Source organism: Hyperolius riggenbachi, chromosome 4 (assembly GCF_040937935.1).
Source record: "Hyperolius riggenbachi isolate aHypRig1 chromosome 4, aHypRig1.pri, whole genome shotgun sequence".
In the NCBI taxonomy this organism is placed as follows: Eukaryota; Metazoa; Chordata; class Amphibia; order Anura; family Hyperoliidae; genus Hyperolius; species Hyperolius riggenbachi.
Window position 1 is genome coordinate 419,329,937 of NC_090649.1, and position 23,991 is coordinate 419,353,927.

General features: G+C 44.4%; 1 protein-coding gene across 2 annotated transcripts in view; it reads left to right on the top strand.

Annotated features, from left to right (window-relative positions):
- Nucleotides 1–23,991, top strand: part of PNPT1 (polyribonucleotide nucleotidyltransferase 1) — a 120,485-nt gene that overhangs the window by 37,957 nt on the left and 58,537 nt on the right. For both annotated transcript variants that reach the window (XM_068232424.1, XM_068232425.1), the window contains exons 7-14: nt 2,733–2,780; nt 5,258–5,371; nt 7,315–7,501; nt 12,560–12,611; nt 15,550–15,607; nt 16,720–16,816; nt 16,903–17,005; nt 19,987–20,057. In XM_068232424.1, the coding sequence (XP_068088525.1) occupies nt 2,733–2,780; nt 5,258–5,371; nt 7,315–7,501; nt 12,560–12,611; nt 15,550–15,607; nt 16,720–16,816; nt 16,903–17,005; nt 19,987–20,057 (730 nt within the window). The remainder of the gene's footprint in view (nt 1–2,732; nt 2,781–5,257; nt 5,372–7,314; nt 7,502–12,559; nt 12,612–15,549; nt 15,608–16,719; nt 16,817–16,902; nt 17,006–19,986; nt 20,058–23,991) is intronic.

Genomic DNA, 23,991 nt, shown 5'->3' on the forward strand with positions numbered 1-23,991 from the left:
ACAAGCCCTACGGACGCCTCCGCCGCATCCACCCAAATGTAGATGTGTGAGATGTCACACATGCACCCCCGTGTACTACACCAACAACCATGTTGGGCGGGAGAGCAGTGTGGACACCGGACAGGTAAAGTCTTAATGCAGGGTCTCTGGGGGAGACGGCGGCTTTGGTTACATCTACATTTGGGGGGATGCAGCTGGGGGAGGGGAGGTGTCATCACAAGGCCGATTCCCGAAAGAATTCATGCTCAATTCAATTGAGAAGTGGTTTATGGCAGCCAACCGATTTTTCTCCAATCAGATCAGAGAGAGGTCTGTTTATTGGTCGATCGATCGACTGCCAAAACCACTAGATGTACGGGTACCTTTATTCTACCCCTAGCTACTTCCTAATCTAGCCCCTGCTTTAAACTCTACGCCTAACACTACTCGTCTCTTAACCTAATTTTGGCTTTGGCTATTTTCAGTGGTAACCCCAAAACACGTTGTGTTTTGCAACCTGAAAAATAAATGCAAGTTTATTAATGCCTTTGGCGCGCCTCCTTCCCATCTGTATTGTATACTTTGATGTGGATTGGTGACCCACAGAGCAGAGGCGGCCTTAGACTACGCGGGGCCTGGGGCGAGTACTGTATGCGGGGCCTAGAGCCATAAGTGTAGGCCATATACCGTACCCCCTGCAGCTGCCCTGTGCCTGCACTGTCATTGAGAGATGATCGCTCAGCGAACCTCCCGTCCCCCGCAACGCCCCTCTTTCAGTCGGTCGACTCGCCAAGTCACTGTCCACTGCTATGCCGCCAGAGAGATACGTAGAGAGCGCACTTTTCTTGGCTGCGACTAAAGGCAGTTACGGGACCAGTACCGGAGCTGCTGGCAGCGGAGAACGGCGGCGTGGGAGTGATCTGTGCGCATGGGGCTGGAGGAAGCCCCAGGTATGTATAAAACATTGTTTTTCTCTTGTCTCTGGTACAAGTAAAGTGCTTAGTGCTAATTGCTATTAAGAATATATATGCATATATGCAAGACATAAATACAAAGAGTTAGGGCTGCAACAAGCTAATTCAACACCAGCAGTGAAAGGGTTACACACACTGCTAGTGTTATCAGGGCTGGCACAGGAGACAAATGCATAGGAGAAAGAGAGAAAGTGTCGGCTTACCACGGGGAGAGAGACTGTAGCTGATGTCTGCACGGACAGATGGGAGAGTGTCCGTGATCTCTGCACGGCCAGTGTTCGTGTACCTGTCCCCTCCATCTTCAAGAGGAGGCTAGGAGTGGGGACTGGAGAAACGTGGGAAAGCTGCAGGCAGGACTGGAATCCTCCGCAGCTTTTACTATTTCAAAAGAGCCGCTGCTCTCTCCTTACTGGCTGGCTGTCTCTGTGCAGGCAGGGGTGCTGGAGCCTTTGCCATCTAACAGCCAGCCACAGCAATTAAGCCCTGCAAAGCAAGTCATATGTGTGCGGCAGGAAGGGCATGCTGGGTAGCCTCACTCTCATTTCCGTTTTCTGCCTGTTGTCGCCTGAAGCTAAGGAGGCTGAAGCTGCTTCATAGGCAGACCGGCACTGGCAGCGCGGGGCCTCTCCAGACGCGGGGCCTGGGGCGACCGCCCCACTTGCCCCCCCCAAAGGCCGGCTCTGCACAGAGGGACTGTACACTGCGGACCGGGCGTGTGAAGTCTGGTAGAGGCTACTCCAGCACACTTTACTGCAACTCTTCCAGAATGTGTAATGTAATAGTGTTTATTATTATTACAGCACATAACCCTTTAATAATGACTGCCTTGGCCAAGTGCGGTATTTAGTATTTATATAGCGCCGACATCTTCAGCAGAGCTGTACAGAGTATATTGTTTTGTCACTAACTGTCCTCAGAGGGGCTCACAATCTAATCCCTACCCTAGTCATATATGTATCATGTAGTGCAGGGGTGCCCATTAGGTAGATTGCAAAGGACTTGTGGTAGATCCCGACCCCGCTACATTTTCCATTCTGTATATACAAGTGTGCTCCTAAAATTGTACATGGGTAGATCATTTTGACTTTTGTAAAAAAAAATTTAAAGTAGCTCACAAGCCGAAAAAGTGTGGGCACCTCTGATGTTGTGTATGTATAATAGTCTAGGGCCAATTTAGGGTGAGGCCAATTAACCTATCTGTATATATAGAACATACAAACTACATGCAGATATTGTCCTTGCTGGGATTTCAACTGGGGACCCAGCACTGCAAGGGGGAGAGAGCTAACCACTACACCACTGCGCTGCCCACCCTTGATAGGGTATGCCCTATTAAGGGGGAATTCGCATCCAGTACCCCTTAATGCATGTACATTTGTTAGGAGTACTCCATCCATGTATAAATGCTTTTCAAACATTCTTTTATGCTTTTAATTGGCTATAAATACTATATTCATGTTAGTTTTATATGATTTATCTTTTCTTCATCTAAAAACTTTCTATAATGGATTGGGGACTGTGACAAGTTTAAAGATCCTCTGCATGGGTTTTAAATTTTAAGATTTTTGCGACAGTTCCTCTTTAAGTACCCCCTGAGCCCAAGTAAAGTATCCTCCTGGGGTATGTGTACTGTGTGTTGTGAAAACTAGTAGAATTAATGCAGATGTACAAGATAACAGTAGGGAGAAGCATGCAAACAGGCCACTTTAAAAAATCAAAATCAAAACATTAACGTATGTGTAATATATTTTTTTTTTAATTTTTTTTTTTTTTATACAGCCTCTGCTGCACTAGCACTGTCGGACATACCATGGAATGGACCAGTTGGTAAATATCTGCATACAGCTATAATATTACAAATCCAGCAATCAAGTGTACATGTTCTTGATTGTAGCACATGTTCTTGTTCCTTGTCGTTCAAACACCTTCCTTCCTTACTGACATAATGGAAAAGATAGTCCTCGTTGGATGATCATCTCACTTGTATAGGTTGCTTCTTACCTATACAAACTAGGAATAATTAGATTGGATAGGTAAGAAAAGTAGCGTCCAACTTTTTTTTTTCACCTCCCTCCCTTTTGGCTTATGCATACATGTTCCAGTATGCTGGGCTCCTGTAAATCTTGGCTGCTCCCAAAAGGTGCAAAAAAAAGGATGATATAATGAATTGGTTGTTTAATACGGATAATTAATAGAACATTAGTAGCAAAGAAAATAGTGTCATATTTTTATTTTCAGGTATGCAGCTTTTTTTTTTTTTTTATTTTTTTTTTTTTTTTTATAACATTGCATCATTCTCTAATAATTGCAGTTCCCACAATACACTCAGCATTTTAAATGATTTCACAGAGCAGAATAATTGACCCTTTAGTCTTTTCTCTGCAGAAAAACCATAAACAAAGGAGAAACAATTAGAGACAGTTGAGATAAGAGCTTCAAAAGACAGTGGTACTGGAAACAATATGAGACTCATGCTAGGTGCACACGATGCGTTTTTTTGGTCGATTTTCCGTTAGAGCGATTTTCTTTTTTTTTTTTTTTCCCCGCTCGATTTCCTACTCTATTCTCTTTTATCAATTTCCGTTCACTTTTAAGAGAAATCGAACAGAAAAACGATCGAAAATAATATCGGACATGACTGAAATTATCTATCGACCCATCTATCTAACACAATTATATGTTGTGTATCTTGCATTAAATCTGTGCTGTAAAGAATAGAGGAGATGCCTCCGCATGGGCAAGCGGCATGGCGGCCATCTCCGCGTTCCAGCTGGCGGCTTCTGCTGCTACATGCTGCTGGTTCGCCTGGTCCTTCTTGTGCACACAGATTAAGAGCGACGCGCGCGCGCCAGGCGACAGGACCTTTATGCAAGTAAAGGGGGAGTCAGCTGATCAAGCCGGTCAGCTGACTTCAGCTATGCTCCGGATTGGCTGAGTGACTGGGGCGGCGCTGTGGAGCGCTCTGGGTATTTATAGGACTTGCCTGTCAGTTGTGAGTTGTCTGCTGTTGCGAATGCTTACGTGTGAGCACTCAGACCCTAGTCAGATCTTACAGTGTGTTAGAACCAGCTGGAGCTGGGAATTCACACTTAGTCAGATTCCTTTGATAGCTTTAAGTACTATTGTATTGTAAGACTTGTGAACCATTCTTTAGTCTAGTTCCCAGGGGTTGAAACCAAGGACTTCACACCTAGACTAGGATATTGCTATATTACTACTGTTTATCTGTTATGATCTCTCGCCTTCCTGACTACTCTCTTGCTTACTGATTCGGTACTTCTGCCTATCTGATTACTGTTGCCGACACTGCCTGTACCTCGATACCGAATCAGTCTTCCGCCTCTGTACTGTATCTGACCGTTCGTTGCTGACCTTGCTTGTCTGACCTTTCTGCCCTCACTAGTGGGTCTTGCCACTAGTGAGGGAATTCTTAAGGGCTGTCACCTAACCCTTAGGTGATCAGCCTTGCTGTACTGTCTGTGACACTTGCTCCTCAGGTGTCTGTTAGCTGCAAGCAGAGTCTGTTGATCACCTGCTCCTCAGGAGATCATATTGCAGCACTATCAGTGGTCCCTGCTCCTCAGGGGTCCACTGGCTGCAGTACAGTCCGATTCCCTGCTCCTCAGGGAATCCTTGGCTGTAGTACAGTCATAATCACTCATTCCACCTGTGATCACCCTTGCAGCACAGTCAGCGGTCCCTGCTCCTCAGGTGTCCACTGGCTGCAGTACAATCTGAATTCCCTGCTCCTCAGGGGATCCTTGGCTGCAGTATTGTCTGTATCTCCCGCTCCTCGGGAGATAACTTCTTCAATTACTGTTGCACCAAACACAATACCACATTAGGTGTCCTGTGTCTAGCTATACTAGTATTATTGGTGATTCTCCAGATCACCACATAATCAGGTATAGCATCTGTATTATTAGTGATACTGCAGTTCACCAATAATCAGAAAAATCTTTGTTGCTGACACCAATCGTTACATGTGCTAATAATGTTTTATTTCTTAGCAGTACTACACATACAAATCATTATATCATACATTTATTTTCACTTCAGATTCACTTTAAGCTATTTAATACATTAACAATAAAGTGCAGTTCTGGTATTTATGAATATAATCCAAGTGTCCATGCAAAAATTGCAATGTAATCACGTTACTGTACCAGTTGTGGATGTCTCTGGGAGTTTGGTGTGGGTGGCAGCAGTGCACAGCCTGACGACCGTTTCACAATCATTTAAGTTCCTCTGAGGCCAAAAAGGTGCACATCATACTCACTACTGTTATTGATTTTCTTTTCCAGGAGCTGTTAGAATTGGTTTGCTTGATGGTGAATTCATTATAAACCCTACCAGAAAACAGATGTCATCAAGTTTATTAAACTTGGTGGTCACCGGGGGACCTCAAAGCCAAGTTGGTAAGAATACCATTTTCTACTCTGCATCTGACCGTCCACTGCTGATTACTTCCCATGCCATAATCCTTATTTTGCAGCAGTCTAAAGTGTTTATCCTAAAGAAAGCCTTCAAATCCTATTTCTTGGAAGTTCTGCATAAATTTGTACCTGAAAAAAAGTCTTGCTTTCAAAAATGTATTTTACAAATGCCCAACCCCGTTCTATGTGCCCACATATCCTGCCCCCTTTATAGTGCACTTATTGTATAGAGTCATTTCTTCTTAGATATCCCAATGGAGATGGTTACTTGGTTCCTTTGTGCGTTCTTCATCTGTTCTGCTCTCACCTGGGTTCTGGCCTCTTTGCTGCTTGCATAGCATCACCAGCACAATGGTCATGTGTCCTGCAATGCTACAGTCAGGTTTTGATGGCTCAGTAAGATATGGGAGAAAAGGTCTTGGTAACCAATCAGAGTGGGGGAATGAAGGCTCAAAGCTGTGTAACCAATATCGGCATGCTTTTTTCTGGCCTCTGCAGAGGACAGTCTGGCCAACCAAGCTGCTGTTACAGATCATCCCATCCTCAGAAAGTGAATGTCATCAGAAAATGCATGATGTGTATGGATGTCGACTTTATTTTATTTCCCAGGAGGTATGAAACTGCAGAGAAGCAGATTTTATAACTAGTGTAGAGTGATTGCAATGTTTTAGGGGCCACACAAAGCCCAACCCTCAACCCACCAATAGCAGAAATATAACTTGAATGGGCTGACCTTTTTAGCCAAACTAGTTTAGCTTAAAGTTAATACTTGTTGTCCATTATAGGCTTGTAGTGTGTGCCTGAAGTGAAACCCCCACCGCAGGAGGCTTAGGAAGTCTTCGGGAGCCTGAGTGCTCCCAAAGAGGGGAGGCTCCGTGCTGCACATGTGTAAGCGCCCGAGAATGCCTGTGTCAGTGCGCTCAGTACAGAGCCGCCTGTCTTCGGGAGCACTTGGACTTCTGATGACTTCAGAGGCCTCCCTGCTGTGGCTCTGAGCAGTTTTTGACCAGTCGGATACTGCTACTGGGTGTGACAGTGCTGGAACGATGGATGGACCAGGAGAGGAGCGAGAAGGCTCTATAGGACCCAGAGCCTTACCTCTCCATAGGTAAGTATCTGTTTTTGTTTTTTCCCACTTTACATAACCTTTATATATGACACCTGGGCCCGTATGCAATTCATTTTCACCTGAGTTTTCTCCTAGGAGATCAGTTTATATTTTTGATTTAAAATAACCTTCCAGAACTCTTCAACTACAAAGGTACCTAAAAGTAGGTGAAAAAAGTACTACCAAAATTATTTTGAGTATTTTCTTGCTTTCTGGTGGCTTAAAGAGGAACTCCAGCCAAAATAATGTAATAAAAAAGTGCTTCATTTTTACAATAATTATGCATAAATTATTTAGTCAGTGTTTGCCCATTGTAAAACCTTTTAAATCCCTGATTTACATTCTGACATTACATGGTGACATTTTTACTGTTGGCAGGTGATGTAGCTGCTGCATGCTTTTTTGGAAGTTGGAAACAGCTGTAAACCGCTATTTCCCACAATGCAGCAAGGTTCACAGACAGGAAACTGCCAGGAGTTTCTTGTGGGAGGAACCCTTCCCACAGGAAACTGCCAGGAGTTTCTTGTGGGAGGAACCCTTCCCACAGGAAACTGCCAGGAGTTTCTTGTGGGAGGGGTTTCACCACAATATCAGTCACACAGCGCCCCCTGATGGTGTGTTTGTGAAAAGGAATAGATTTCTGATGTAAAAGGGGGGTATCAGCTACTGATTGGGATAAAGTTCAATTCTTGGTCGGAGTTTCTCTTTAAAAGGCATTTTGACAAGTTTGAAAATGTCACCTCTGAGAACTCAGGAGAAAAAGTTAATTGTGTATGGGCCCTTGTGTTGATGCTTTCTTTTTTTTCTTGAATTACAGTAATGCTGGAAGCCGCTGCAGAAAATGTGTTACAACAGGACTTTAGTCACGCTGTAAAGCTAGGAATAAAACAAACAAATCAGATCATTCAAAGCATACAGCAGCTAACCAGAGAGCATGGGAAGGAAAAGCGAGTTGTTCAGAAGGTATTTGTTCCTCAAGAAGAGATTATAGAAGCTGCAAGAAGGTGAGTTGGAAATATCTGGAGACAGCGGTACACTTCCATTAGTGGCATCCGTGGTTACATGCAAACTGTAGGTCTGGATTTCACCTACGCTTTGCGATCACCGGCGATTGCTGACGAAAGTGAATTGAGGGTAACCTGCAGGAGAAATTGCAATTTGGCCAAATTGCATTTTTGGAGAGCTTGCAAAACATAGGAGCGCTGCAAAATTACATTTGAATTGCTTTTCATGTGCTCAATAAATTTTTTTTTTTTTTTAAAGGGTACCTGAGATGGCGTAAAAGAAAAAAATTGTTTTACCTACCTGGGGATTCCTACAGGCTGATCGTTTCCTTGCTGTTGTTCTGTGCCGCCTGGATCCTCTGCAATTGGCCCCGGAAAATCATCCAGACAGCGAATGTGCAGTCCGGCCACGCGTGCTCCTGTAGCCGGGAGTACGCTGCAGGTACAGAACACTCCCAGCTACAGGAGTGTAACGGGCGTGCCGTGTATGTGCAACTTTCCGGGAAAAATTGCGAAGGATCCAGGAGGCACAGAAGGATGATCAAGGAGTGATCAGCCTGGAGGGGGATGGAGGAAACCCCAGGTATGTATAATTTAAGGTTTAAGTACATGCTAGGTCCCTCCCCAAATACATTTCTGCCAGCTTTCAGCAGCAAAAACCCAGCCCCGTTGCACAGTAGGTCATTGGCAATTCTCTGTTTGAAGATAAAGAAGCATCTATAGCCGGTGAAAATTTACATTAGAAGACCCGGCGGGTACTTAAAGCTTTATTCAACACATAATAATATAAAACACTAATTGGAAGCGTTATACAATCGCCGGTAATAGATGGTACAGTGCTTCCAACGTGCTGGGAAATGCTGCACAAAGAACTTGTGCAATTGCAAGAGCTATCTCTTGGGGGCCCAAGGTCTTATACTTCAAGTGATCCTGATAGGAAAAAAGAAGTCTCTGGATCCTAAAGGCTTCCCTTGTCCTCAGCAGAGGGAATCCAGCTCTGGCTCCGCTTGCCTGCGCTTGTCGCTGGTCCTTTGCAGGCACACTTTAGGTTTTCCCTCTTGCTCCAGCAGAAATGGCCGAGCCTGATGGAGTCCGCTCTATTGCGCAGGTGCGAGTCGTTAGCACTGCACAGTGGAGCAGACCCAATTGGGCTCAGCTATTTTCGCCGGAGCCAGAGCGGAAAGCCGCTGGTGCGCCTACGTAGGAAGGTGAAGGTAAATATCTGTTGCTGGAGGAGAACAGAGGAAGCCTCATTAGGATCCAGAGGTTTCCCTTCTCAAGGTTTGCATCTAACTTATGCTTTAACCAAGGTTTGAACTTCATTCCAATTTATAGCGGATACCCCCTTTCCCAACAGATATCTTTACCTTTTCTTGAATAGATCATGTTTGGGGGGGGGGGGGGGGTGTTCTGTCTATGTGGCTGATATTGTGGTGAAACCCCTCCCACAGTGTGATGTCATGACCCCATGGTCCTGACAGTTTGCTGTCTTTGAACCCCGTTGCATTGTGGGAAATAACGGCTTTTTGCAACTGCCAAGCAAGCAGTATCTCCCTCTGTGCATAGAACTTAGTACTGAACATTCCGTACAGATCACCTGACAGAACTAAATATGTCTCTAACAGTGATACATTTCAGAATCAAGTCTAGGAGTAAAGGGTTGCCGGCACTACGGGATCTGTAGCCGTGTCACTGGGAGTGAGGATGGACGGGTACTCAAAAAGCCACCTTGATGATATTGATACTGCGTGCTCATGACTAAAATTACGAAACCTACACATAGGATCAGCATCAAAAAAGGAGACCAGTTGAATCAGGCACTGCAGTATATACTGTTTTAATGGTGTTTTCAATTGTGAGTAAAATCACCATTTGTATCAAAAATTGTGACATTCAAAAGGTAGGTACAAAACATGATCATCTGTAGAAAAATTGTCATGTGCAAACATCTTGTGCGTTCAAACAGTTGCAAGAAGAGGATGTCCTACCATATCAGAGGGTGGCAGTGGTGGGTGCAGGGCAAAAACGATAGCCTAACGGCCGTTTTGCGCAGCGGTGCTTCTTCCGAGGCTGATCCACCTCGGAAGAAGCACAGCCGCGCGAAACGGCCGTTAGTTAGGCTATCGTTTTTGCCCTGCCCCCACCACTGCCACCCTCTGATATGGTAGGACATCCTCTTCTTGCAACTGTTTGAACGCACAAGATGTTTGCACATGACAATTTTTCTACAGATGATCATGTTTTGTACCTACCTTTTGAATGTCACAATTTTTGATACAAATGGTGATTTTACTCACAATTGAAAACACCATTAAAACAGTATATACTGCAGTGCCTGATTCAACTGGTCTCCTTTTTTGATGCTGATACATTTCAGAATGCAAATCAGAGAGCGTTAAAATTTTACAATGGGCAAACATTAAATAATCTATAAATGAGTATTGTAAACAATGAGCAATTTTATTCATTGATTTCACTACAGTTCCTCTTTAAGATGACCATGCACTATACTTGTAAATACTTGAAAACATGTTTTCTATCTATTTTTGTTGTATAGCTTTATTCTTTCCATCACATCAATTTCTTCCCTCGCGTTGCATAAAAGCAACACTAGGTGGAGTCAATGGTCTTTAATGCAAGTTAATATATGTACTGTATATGTTTTCAGAATTGTACTATAATCTATTATTGGTCGTCTTTTTCTTAAAGAGAGCCCGAGGTGGTTCTTGGGGGGGGGGGGGGGGGGGAGGGAGATGGGACACGGAGGCATGTTCTCTGCCTCTTGACATGCCTCTGTGTCCCCCAGCGCCGCTCTCTGCCCGAAACCCCCCCCCCCCCCCCAACATTGGCAACATTATTTATGGCCATGAGCAGGACAAGGTTAAAAAAACTGATACTTCCTTGGACCCTTACCAGCCGGTGCAGGACCTGGTCAGCCGCACTAATCCATAATAACAAACAAGAAGGATCCACAGGCCAGGGGGAGGTGGGTGAAAGAGCTGGTATTTATTGAAGACTCCACATGACAGAGGACAATAAAACCACAGGCTCAATTGACGCGTATCGGGCCTACAGTCTGCCCTTAGTCATAGTTCACTAACTAACTATGACTAAGGACAAACTGTAGGCCCGATACACGTCAGCTGATCCTGTGATTTTATTGTCCTCTGTCATGTGGAGTCTTCAATAAATAATACCAACTTTTTCACCCACCTCGTCTGGCTTGCGGATCCTTCCTGTTTATTTGTCGCCATCTCGGAGGGAAACGTAGGGGAGAGGGATTCCCTGTTCAAAACGCCAGCCAGGGGCATTTCTACAGGGTTTCCATATCTCTCTCTCTCCCTGGCCACGCCCCCTGCCGCTCCCCCACCTCCCTGCACGCTGTGAATGAGACAATCTCTCATTCCAGCATCTTGACCCAGAGGTCACGAAAGGGAACGTGGGCCAGTGTGGCCTACAGGAGCTGCAGGGAGCAGCGTTTTTTGCGGCTACCTGATCTGTTCAGCCACCCAGATCAGGTAGCCTACTTTTTTTTTTTTTTTTTTTTTTTTCATTTTATGAGCCCACCTTAGGCTCTCTTTAAATAAATTAATCAAAAGAATGAATAAGTTCACATAAAAAGTATAGTCAGATCTATATATCAAAAAAAGAATGGCAGTGGATTTTGAACAAGGCTTGAAAATTGCTTTGTTTCCACTGAGATACGCCCACCATATGGGTAGTCTTGGGACCAGTCCAATGACGGGAACCTTGTTGCTGGTAAGCCAGATTTATAAAAGAAAATACTGCAATATGTTTGGAAACTGATATCATCCATTTTACATTGTTTGTGATTTTTATTATTATTAAGGGACCAAAGCACACCTCACGTGAGAGAGATATGGAGGCTGCCATATTCATTTTATTTTAAATGATGTAAATGCCTGTCTGTCATGCTGAGCCTCTGCCTCTAATACTTTTAGCCATAGATCCTGAACAAGCATGCAGATCAGATGTCTCTGACTGAAGTTTGACTGGATTACCTTCCATGCTTGTTTTAGGTCGGTAACTCAGACACAACTGATGCATAAAAGATCATCAGAATGCCAGGCAACTGGTATCCTTTAAAGGGTACCAGAGATGTACCCTAGGTGAAAAAATGAAAAAGATGTTATACATACCTGGGGCTTCCTCCATCCCCATACGCGCACTGATTGATCCCACGCCACCATCCACCGCTGCCTGCATCTACAAGAACCGGCTCCCGTCGCTGACGTCATCGGAGCCGGCCTACGCAGGAGAAGTGCGCCCTCTACGTATCTCTCCATACACTCCTGCAGAGATACGCAAAGAGCGCACTTCTGCTACGCTTAGACTGGCTCCGACTGAGGGATCAGCACAGAGCCGGTTCTCGTAGCTGCGGGCAGAGGAGGATGGCGGCGTGGGATCGATCAGCGCGTATGGGGATGGAGGAAGCCCCAGGTATATATAATTTCTTTATATTTTCAGCTCTGGTTCCCTTTAAAAGGAATGAAATATGGCAGCTTCCATATCCCTCTCACTTCAGGTGTCCTTTAATACTCATTTGTGTGACATGTCCTCATGTCATTTTCTCATTTGAATCCTTGCAGATTGGATTCCTCTGCTGGGAATCGATTCCTGTTAATGTCAGATCAATCAGTTTTTGCTTGATTTTGACTAAAAATCAAAAGTATCGATTGTACAGGATGGAAAATCTAAAACAATCGTGGGTGGGCCAAGAGCAATAATGGATTGATGGCCTTTAGCTTTGCTCTGTATCAAACAGTGAAACTGCAGTGTTTTGTGTTTTTTTTTCTTTTTTTTCTTTCTATAGATTCCCTGCTGGAATCTATTGGAAATTGATGTGCAGTGTATGGTAGGAATCGATTCCTTCTGAATATATTCTTTTTGTAAAGGAATAAATAATTTTGGAACATTGGGTGAAAATGTAAGCATATGGCCAGCTTTAGAAGCATGTCTGGCACATTGAACAAAAAGTCTTCTTTAATTCTCTTCCATGCTTGGTAAGTAATAAGCCTGTGTTTTTTTTTTTTCCAGAATGGCATCAGAGAAAATCTATGCTGTGTTTTCTGATTATTCCCACGACAAAGTGAGTACTGTAAACATATTTTGACTTTTGGCATTTTTGCAGGGGGTTTCATAATTTTAAGTGCTGCAGAGAAAGGACAGAGGCAGATCTTCTGATATTAGGAGTATGTTTTGTTACCTGCCTTAGCAATAAGTCCTCTAAGAAAACCAATACTTAAAATGACACTGAAGCGAAAAAAAAATGATGATATAATGAATTGGTTGTGTAGTACGGATAATTACTAGAACATTAGTAGCAAAGAAAATAGTCTCATATTTATTTTCAGTTAGTTTTTTTTTATAACATTGCATTATTCTCTAATAATTGCGGTTTACACACTACTCAGCATGCTAAATGATTTTACAGAGCAGGCCACTGAACTATTGACCTGTCCTCTGCAGAGAAATAGGAAATACAGTGACAGACAGTTGAGATAATAAGCTTCAGAAGACAGTGCTCTCTGCAACTTTGAAAGTCGGAGAGTTCAGTGAAGCTTTTTTGCATAGATAACTGGAGTTTCTTGACTCTTCCTGTACTGGAAACATTATTAGACTTATCTAAGGAGACTTCCATGAAGTGCCCTTGGATTGCACCCGAATAGAAGTCATATGTTGTAATTTATACCTTTTTGAAATATAATTGTCCATATTGCTACTACAATGACTTAGGTACAAGCTTGTTTACTTTCTTTGGCTATTTCTGAATTTAAAGCCGTGCTGAACTCTTGCACAGGAGAGAAGAACACAGAGAAGTCCACCCTGTGTCCACCCTGCATGTGGTTATTGCCTGTCTAATTCTCCCTTCTCAGCAAGTTATCGTAATTTGAGCTCCTGACTGTCTGTCGCGCTAGTATGTAAACTACTTGCTTGTTAGGACAATAATTTTGAATGAAGGTATCACAACAGCATGTCCCCCTACTTCATAAACTGGAGTATACGGGGAAGATTGATGAGATAAAAAAAAAGGAATACAGAAATCAAAAAGAAGGGAGAAACACCTTAGACCTCGAAATCTGAGTAATGGGAGGCTAACAAAGGCAGAACGAGAACATAAATGAATACAGACATATTGGGCCCAGTCAACAACAGGAGCCAGATCTGCAGATAATAAATATGCAGATCTGGCTCCTGATGTTGACTGGATTCCTTTTTTTATCTCATCAATCTCACGAAGGTCTTTTTGACATGCTTTTTTCCCTAATTATGAAGATTGATTGTTTGGATAAGTCTTATGAAAAATGTATTTTTGTATTTTTTGTATGAATAAAGTTGTATCAAATTTTTGTATTGCAAGACTGTGTTGTGCTGTGATACCTTTATTCAAAATTATTGTCCTTCTAACAAGCAAGTATCTTATAGTAGGTGTGGTAGATCACCATAATAAGGACATTGTGTTATTTTGCCTTTCCCTTTGAAAGGAGCTATCCCAAGTATATAATGGCAATAATATGTAAACACAGGAGTTTAACCCTTTCTGTGCTCCCAGCAAACCAGGAAGTAACTACACTGCAGCATCTCTGAAGGAGCTTTATAAGCTGTATCAACGAAATATTTTTCCGTAAAAGTTATTATACTGTTTCTTATCTTTTAGAGCAGAGAGGAAGTTCTGAGTTCAGGTCCGCTGTAAGCAACGTATGAGCCAGGGGTGGACACATTTTTCCTCTGTGGGCAACATTCCTTTAGCGGTGTGCATGACTCTCCTTCCCTTCCTACATAACTGTGAGCGGTGTGTAATGATAGGTTTAACTCCCCCAATCGCATCTTCCAGTGGCAATCTCCATGGCCACAGTGGCGTCGTGTGGCACGTACTGACGGCATAGTCACATGACGCTGCTGTGACCTTGTAGATCACCACTAGAAAGTGCGATTGGGTGAGTTAAAGGAATACTTAAGTCACCTAAAAAAAATGACTTTTACTCACCTGGGGCTCCCCTCAGCCCCATGCATCTGAACGGTGCCCTCGCCGGCGGCTACTTCCGGTTTGGCCGTCACCGGCCGACAGGCTGGGAATGCGGCTGATTATCCGCGTCCCCGGCCGCAATAGCATTATAGATGGCAATATTGCGGCCGGGGACGCGGATAATCAGCCGCGTTCCCAGCCTGTCTGCCGGTGACGGCCAAACCGGAAGTGGCCGCCGGCGAGTCCAGGCGCATCGGAGGGACACGGCGAGGGCACCGTTCAGCTGCAGGGGGCTGAGGGGAGCCCCGGGTGAGTAAAAGTCCATTTTTTTAGGTGACTTAAGTATTCCTTATCACTACCCACTGTTTGCAGCTCTGCAGGGAGGAGAGGAATCTCCTTTATCGGCAGGTCGGATTCAAAACACTAATGGGTCGGATACAGCCTGCTGGCCATAGTTTGCCCAGCCCTGGATTAGACAATCAAATTGTTACTTGGCATTTTACATCAAAGCATTCCAATAGGGGATTGCATGACGGCAATGTGGTGGCAAGCCTATAGACTATACAGCTAGCTAGGTGCTGTCACCATTGTGGCCAAGTCTCAATGGTTGGCCAAACCTACTGGTTTTGCTGCACAATCATGGCATGCATACATGTAAAGAGGGGGCAGCGAATTTGGGCACAGAGTGAATCCAAAAAACAAAAAGACGCGCCCTGATCTAGCCTTACTCTTGCCTAAATTAAAAACCTTTCCCACACTGATAACCGTTTTCCCCATGTAACTCGGTCTACAGCTATTGCCAGCATCTGAATAACTCAGTGAGCTCCGCTATAGCTGTAATTTGCATTACACCCTATGATGGCACCCAGATTACCTGTCTCACCTTGGCACACCTCCATCACACCTATCCAAGCCCCCTGGTGTTAATGCCCTACATTTCATACACAGATCCTGTCCAGATCCGATTTCCTATCAGATCCTAATTAACTGTAAGCAGTGTATCTACAATATATAAGGTTACTAACTTACGTTTTTCCCTTTTTTATACTTTCCGAAATAGATTTCTAGAGATGAAGCTGTGAACAAGATAAGACTTGAAACAGAGGAAGTGCTAAAAGGTATTTTTTTTTTTTCAGCTAACCCAAGGAAGTTTACTGACTCTGACACTTGCTTTCTGGAGCAGGAGCATAATTAGAAATCATGCACAGATCCCTTCCGGCCCCGCACTGTAGGATGCGTACAGCTGGATCAGCACCTGCGCAGTGAAGCCCGACTCTGGTGATCCAGAAGGGGCTGCCGGGGGGCTGGGGTCTTTAGTAGGGATGGTCGGAAATGCCAATTTCCGATTCCGCTGTAAATCCGCATTCTGCCATTACCAAATACCGATTCCGCTTTCCGCTACCAATTTCCGCATTCCAATGCGGAATTTCCGCCGGAAATCGCGGAAATTTCGCCCGACTTTAACATTGATTTTCTCAAAAACTATAAGGTCTTTTTGAAAACCTCTTTTTGCATCTTGTTCAGAAGATTCTGTTTAATAAACCCTGAAAATTTGGTGTTTCTAGGACTTACGGGGGCTTTGCTATTAACCGCTAAAGTCGGCAGATTTTTACTGTAATGTAAATGCAGAAAATAGGCAGATGCAGATTTTCTGCATTTTACATTACAGTAAAATTCCGCCGACTTTAGCGGTTAATAGCAAAACCCCCGTAAGTCCTAGAAACACAAAATTTTCAGGGTTTATTAAACAGAATCTTCAGAACAAGATGCAAAAAAAAGTTTTCAAAAAGGCCTTATAGTTTTTGAGAAAATCGATGTTAAATTTGGGCGGAATTTCCGCGATTTCCGGCGGAAATTTCCACGATTTTCAGCGGAAATCCGCCTAATGCACTTGCATTACCGATTTCCGCATTCCGATGCGGAAATGCAATTTCCGATCGGAATTTCGGAAATTGCATTCCCGCGGAATCCGAATGAGCATCCCTAGTCTTTAGGTAAGGAGGAAGGGGCAGAGGAGAATGGGAGGAGAAGTGGCCATCAGGACAAGTCCCCAAACATGCCTGCTCCCTCCGTTTTTCCTAATCGAATGAAATTTGTTCTTCACACATGTTAATGTAGCAGTGACTCTACTAGCAGAAGTTCCTGGGAGAAAGCAAACATTCATTTTTTAAAAGATGCTGCATAATTCAGAACAAGCATCCAGTATTACCATGTTGTATTTCTCTTGCAGAAAGCTTCCCGGAAGCAGATCCATCAGAAATTATGGAAGCTTTTGGCATTGTGTCTAAGGAAATATTTAGGAACAAAGTGTTGAATGAATACACACGGTACTTTATTTTCATTCGTTATACCCTCATACAGATAAAATGCGTTACGTTTGTCTTACTTTGTACATCTTTTTGTCCTTTGGAAGGTGTGATGGCCGAGACTTGACCTCTCTTCGAAATATCAGTTGTGAAGTTGACCTTTTTAAACCTCTCCATGGCTCTGCTCTATTCCAGCGTGGCCAAACACAGGTACCAGTGTAACTCTGCATACTGGGCAAATGTTCTGCAGTTGCTAGGAATACGGACTATGGGTACTAGGAGATGTGCACAGTCTAGTCTATAGGCCACAATTGCTGAAGATTCCTCAAGTGAAGTATAGTCCGGTGTTAGTCGTGGAGTAGAAATGCAGACATTTAACCAACAAACATTGGTTCCAGTGATACCTCTAATGTCTAGCTGTACATGGTTAATTTCATGCTTTTGAAACGTTACGTTTTTTCTTCAGGCATTATATAGAATTGGATTCTGATCCAGTTCTGTATAATACCTGAAGAAGAAACTTTAAGTGTACACGAGGCGGCACTGGAGGAGCAGACTGGACACAGAGGCATGTGCCCTGTTGAATGACATGCCTCTCCCCCCCTTCCCCCCAGTGCTGAGACACACAAAGCGGAGCTTCCAGTTTCGTGACTCCAGTGGTCACGAAAACAAAAGTCAACAATTGCAGACCACAGGAACGGTGGGGATTGCGGTTATCCGATCCAGCCTGCCTCCTGGATTGTTTTCTTTTTTTTTTTTTTTTTTTTTTAATTAATATACATACCTCGTGTTTCCTTTAACCTTTTTAAAGCTTGCAATTAACCATATACAATCAGTTATTAAAGATTTTACTAGAATCTGAAGATTTCTCCAGACACTTCCAGCTCCGTTCTGAATGCATGGCAACACCGATATTACCTATGTACAGTACGTTTTTTCTTAAACCTTTTGTATAAAGAACACTGATGACATTTGTGTTGGTTGCTCAGAAACTGAGTCACATGGACGGGATGCACCAACTAGCAGTAAGATTGCCGTGCGCAGGCAGCCCATGGCAATTTCACTGTTACGTCAGGAGAGTGCCACCTGTTATCCCATATTATGCTGCCCCTACAATCTCTTCACCTGATGCAAATGTTTCACCTTGCCTCATGAGAGAACGGGCCCTGAATGCTATGCACGTTACCAGGTTTACATGTGTATTGCTATTGTAAAGCGCTTTACCATAGCAATGGGCACATTACGGCTAATGGGTTAACGGATGGTGCTCTCCCAGCAGTAGTAATGGCTGATAGCCCTATGATTGGATGCCCTTGTGAGGCATAGGGAAAATATTCAGTGTTGCAAAAAACTCAGTATCGCAGTTTGACCTGCGCAGTCCTGAACAGATTACTGCTGCTAAACAAGTGCTGCAATCCAACCAAAGGGCTATAAACCTATAGTCTGCACCATATGGAAAAATTACATTTTAACATTGTGTGGTCCATTCCATCACTTTGGCATTTATATAACTTTGCACCTAAACTGCAACCAATCATTTCTGTTTCAGGAATCTGCTTGCTTATTTAGCCTGCTCTATCCTATAAGGTCATTTATCAATGCTTGGTTATTTATTAGTGAGATTAATTACCATATTGGGTAAAAAGTTATTGATATTTACATGTTATCCCAATGACCGCACACGAGAACCTGAGGTTGGTGGCCCAAGTTTGGCAGCCTTTTGTAAAATTTCCATTTCATTCCCTCATTTTGGGAAACAGAGAATCTCCGCTTTGGTTTGTACTGGGATCTTGGGCCGGTGGGTCCCAGAATTAGAGGGTGTTGAGTGAGGGGTGCCCCCTGTGTATGGCTGCAGAGAGGGCGTTTAGTGGAGTACCGGACAAACCAGTCAGGATGAACAGCCGCACCCAGTTCGCTCATTATAGAGATCTCGAAAGCATTTTGGGTCAGATGATCCCTTCCCATTCTGGTTTCCCTAGCACCCCTGGGAGGTCTGCATTTTATTCCTCCTCAGAACAAGTCTCAAACCCTGATATCATGCTATGCACCCTCATCTCTTCTCTGTGTGTGTGTGTGTGTCTCTCTGGCAGCTCTCTGCAACCAGGCGCAAGGGTTACCCCTCCATCACCCATAGCTCAGGAATGGTGTGTCGTTCTCAGAGCAAATAAAAACGAGACTCTCAGCTTTCAAACAGTTCGATCTCGGCAGGAGGCTGCCAAACTAAGGTCCCCAACATTGGGTTCACTGGTGCGTTCTGGATAGAGCCATTTGAGCATACTCCGAATTAGGCTTTTTATATCCGGCATTCGACGGAAAAGGAAATAATTTTTAAAGTAAAACTGAAGTGAAAAAAAAAGTCACGTACCTATGGAGAGGGAAGGCTCTGGATCCTATAAAGCCATCCAGGTCCTCTTAAGGTGTCTTCGTTACCATGTTGTTCCCACGATGCACGTATTTGGTCGAATACGCCTTTGGGGATCCTCAGAAGACTTCGGAAGCACTCATGTCCCTAAGTGCTTCCAAAGACTGGCGGCTCCGTACTGCGCATACACAAGCACGCACTCACGCATGTGCAATACAGATCCTCCCGTTTTTGGAAGCACTCAGGCTGCAAGTGCTTCTGAAGCCTTCTAAATGCTCCCGGAGGTGACACATTTGAATGTGGGAAAGTGGTAAAGTGAGTACAGAAGACAGAGAAGGCGCTATAGGATAAAGACTTTCCTGTCCATAGGCGAGTATCTGATTTTCTTTTTCCACTAGCAGCTCTGATCTTTGTTATGACAAATACATTTTTCCTTTTTAAGGGCTTATTTTCACTGGGTGCCGCATCTGTTTCATAATCGGACAAGGCATCGGTGCTACTGCAAAGCCACAGCCAAATTGCTATGGCTGTGCGATGTATGGCTAAACAGAATCTAATGCTTGCTACAGAAAACTGCTGCATGCCGCCCAGAAACGCCCCGGCATTTTGCCGCGTTTCAATGCTGTGTATTCAAACTAAAAAAGGGAGCCTTAGACTAATATTGTCTAGTAGAATGTGTAGGGGAATAGTTTTTCCTTTAATCCATTTATACTGTAAGATCAATCCGCTTTTTTACTCTATATGTCATTGGACAAGCTGGCCAGTTGGCTCTTTGATGTGTACATTGGAAGGTTTTAGCTGTACTCTAACTCACATATTGTTATTCTAGGTTCTGTGTGCGGTCACTTTTGATTCCATAGAATCCAGTTTGAAAGCTGACCACATAACGACAGCCTTGAGGTATGTTGATGTTGAAATCTCGGTGGTCTTTGAATTCTTGTAGTATTAGGTATTAGTACCCCCTAAATCTAATCGCCACAATTTCTGTTATGTATGCTATAGGATGATGTGTATTACTCCTTTCTCACACATTTCCTGAAAGTCATTGGGAATCGATTTAAAAAACAACAACAAAAAAACAACAAGATGCTTACCTAAGGAGAGGAAATGCTCTGGGTCCTATGGAGCCTTCCGGCTCCTCTCTGTCCCCGTAGCAGTATTCAATCAATTTTGTCAAATACTATCCTAATCCCCCGCCGTAAGGGACTTCAAAAGTCTTCGGAAGCCTGAGTGCTCAGTATAGTATCAGATCTGTACTGTGTGTGTGAGCCCGGTGCATGCACTACGGATGTGCTCATCTTTGGAACAACTCGGGAACGTTGGCAGTTCTGAAGGCTGCCCGAGGAGTACCAATGAGCTGTTCAACCTGGCAGGTCGAATAACTACTCCCGGGGAATGGCGCAGAAACTACGTGATGGACCCGGAACGCTCTATGGATCCAGAGCCTTCCCTCTACCTAGATAAGTATCAACTTGAAGTGAGTTTCCTCTTTTCAGGTTCTCTTTAATGTAAACCTGAACTCTTGCACAAGGCAGAAGGAAAACATAGAGAAATACACCCTGTATGTATTTAGCAGGTTTAGGCCCCATTCACACCTAAAATAGCAAAACGCCAGCGGTTGCGGGAGTGTTTTTTCCACGATCGCGATTAGCGCTTCTATAGCACTAAACGCGATCGCCTGAAAATGGTGCAGGCTACACGCTTGCGTTTGGCGATTTGCATTAATTGCTGGCGATTACGCAAATTGCCCAAGTGGGAAAGGTCCCATAGGGTATTATTGCACTAGCGCTTTAACAAGCACTAGCGCTTGAGCGTTTTGCCGAAATCACCGGCAAAACGCTCTAGTGCGAATAGGCCCTGCGCCTGTTTAATTCCCCCCTTATCTGTGACTAATCACAAGCTGTTATTTGATCTGTCCCCTGTGTCATCTGACTGCCATGACAGATAAGCTCATTTGAAAGCACTGGATGTTAGTATGTCTGCTTCCATGAAGGCAGGAAGTATACACACTGCAGATTTATTGCAGGAGTTGTATCTGCTGTAACAAGGAAATGTGTTTCTTTAAAGGTTATTATGCTGTTGCGTATCTTAGCTTTAAAGCGGATCTGAATTCAGAACTTCCTCTCTGCTCTAAAAGATAAGCAACAGCATAATAACATTTAAAGGGAAGGTCAGTGCAAATAAAATAAAAAAATCTACTTATCGGGGTCTTCTTCTAGCTCCTGGCAACCGATGTGTCCCTCACCGAAGCTTCACTTCCAGCCGGTGGCCCGGGGTCCCCTCTGTTACAGATGCCGACCACGCGAGCGGCGCGGTTGCACACTAGTGCATGCGCAGTAGATGCTGGTCGCCATCTGGAATGGAGGGGACCCCTGGCTGGAAGTCGAGCTGCGGCAAGGGACATATCGGCTGCCAGGGACTGGAGGAAGACCCGGGTAAGTAGATTTTTGTCCTTTAAATAAAAACATTCTTTAGTACAGCTGATACAAATCCTGCAATAAATCTGCAGTGTCTCCTTCCTGCTTTTATGGGAGCAGACATAGGGTTAACATCCTGTGTTTACAAATTAGCTGCTCTGCCAAGGAAGCTATCTGACACAGCTGAGAGTTCAAATTACAGTTGTGATTAGTCACATATTAGTGGGATTTAGACAGGCTAAACTCTCTAAATACATACAGGGTGGATTTCTCTGTTTTCCTTCAGGTCCACTTTAAAGGAGTTATCAGGCAAAAAAAAAAAAGAGTTTCACTTACCTGGGGCTTCTACCAGCCCCATGCAGCCATCCTGTGCCCTCGTAGTCACTCACTGCTGCTCCAGTCCTCCGCTGGCAGCTTGCCGACCTCGGAGGTCGGCGGGACGCATTGCGTACATTTTTATGCATTCCCGCTGGTGCAGGAACATTGACACATACATTTTTACGCGTTAGTGGTTCAGTGTGTAAAAATGTACACATTGAACCACTAACGCGTAAAAATGTATGTGTCAATGTTCCTGCACCAGCGGGAATGCATAAAAACGTAGGCAATGCGCCCCGCCGACCCCGAGTTCGGCAAAAACTAAACTAGCTGACGGAGGGGACTGGAGCAGGAGTGAGTGACCACGAGGGCACAGGATGGCTGCATGGGGCTGGTAGAAGCCCCAGGTAAGTGAAACTTTTTTTTCTCTAACCGTCATCCGGGACAACAGGAGATCCGGTCCCTCCTCCGGATCTGGGAAACGATCAATCAAGAAGCATTAAAAGCCCCCGCCCACCCTCATTCCTCAGTTCATCTGTGTTTCCCTCCAGGAAACACCTTCAAGAAGCAGCTCCCGTTTATTATTTTTATTACCTTACCGGAGGGTGAGGTGGTTTTCCGAGGGACAGGCCTGGTCGATTTTCCGGAGGGGATTCCTGTGGGGCCTGTCTTTCTTTTGGGAGAAATGCGCTTTGGTGAAGGTGAACAGCGCTTTTTCCCCCTCCTGCCTTTTAGACGCCGGCTCACGGCTATAGCTCTAGCGTCTATCACCGCCGCAGTAGTTCCGGGTTTCTGACGTCAGCCGCAGGAGGAGGGACGGGCGCACTGACGTCATCCGTGGCGCGGCGGAAAGGGGAGGATAAAGCGGAGGACCAGGAAGGAGGAAGTGAGTCCTGGCGTCCTCCGCACACACACACAGACCGGCATGGAAGGCCAAGCAGCGGCAAAGCCTTCTGGACAGACCCAGACCCAAGCGGCAGCTTCCGGTGGGGTGAGTCCTCCGTTCTGGAGGTGGTTTGTCTTCATTTTCGGTCTGAGTAAGTGCTCTTACAATTGCCTTTTATATATTTTATTATAGGCAAAAGCTGAGCCCAAAACTGCAGCTACAGCCCCAGAGAGGAAATATAAGAGATGTGGTTTTTGTAGCATTAAGATTCCATTGGAAGCTCCTAAAAATGCCTGTCAGGCTTGTATAGATACATTAGTGGCTTCAGAAACTTCTAATATTTTGAAAGGGGTTATGGAATCTGTAAATGTTAGAATGCAGGAAACATTGGATAAGTTTAAAGAATCTTTTGTTCCTCCTACCCCTGAACCTTTACCTGGTTCTTCCTCGACTTTTTTCCCGGGCCCTTTTGGGGGTTCTTCTCAGCAGTCTTCCTTATCGGATATATTAGGAGCTGAGGAGGGGGAAGAAATTGAAGAGGGGGAAGAAGAGGGGGAGGGGCAGTCAGAGGTGATATCCCTTGAAGAGGGGGAACACCCAGAGTCTGATTCTGAGTCTGAACATTTACTTAAAACTCCGAGATTTCTGTTTTCACCCGATGAATCTTCTGAGTTACTTAAAGCAGTTTATGCTACGGAGCAAATTAAAGAGACAGTGGCTGAACTAACTCCGCAAGATCGGGTTTATTCGGGTTTAGCTAGGCCCGCAGGGAGGGTGTTCCCTATTCACAAATCATTACAGGAAATCATTTCCTCTCAATGGGAAAACCCGGAGAAAAGATTGTTTATTCCCAAGTCTTCTAAAAGGAAATATCCTTTCTCTCAATCGGACATTGATAAGTGGATCAAATGTCCCAAATTAGATGCTGCATTGGCAAAATATTCAAAAGATTCAGATTTGTCATTTGAGGATGCAGGGACCCTAAAGGACCCTATGGATAAAAGGGTGGAGGGTCTTCTTAAAAAGGCTTGGGAGTCAGCAGCCTTCGGTTTCCTTCCTGGGATTTCAGCCACGTGTATTTCTCGTAATTTAAGAATCTGGATGGATAATTTGATTTCTCAGATTGAGAAAGGGGCCCCGCCTAAGGATTATGTGGCCTCTTTGCCAGTTGTTCTCAGGGCAGTTGCTTTTTTGGCGGACGCAATTACTGAGA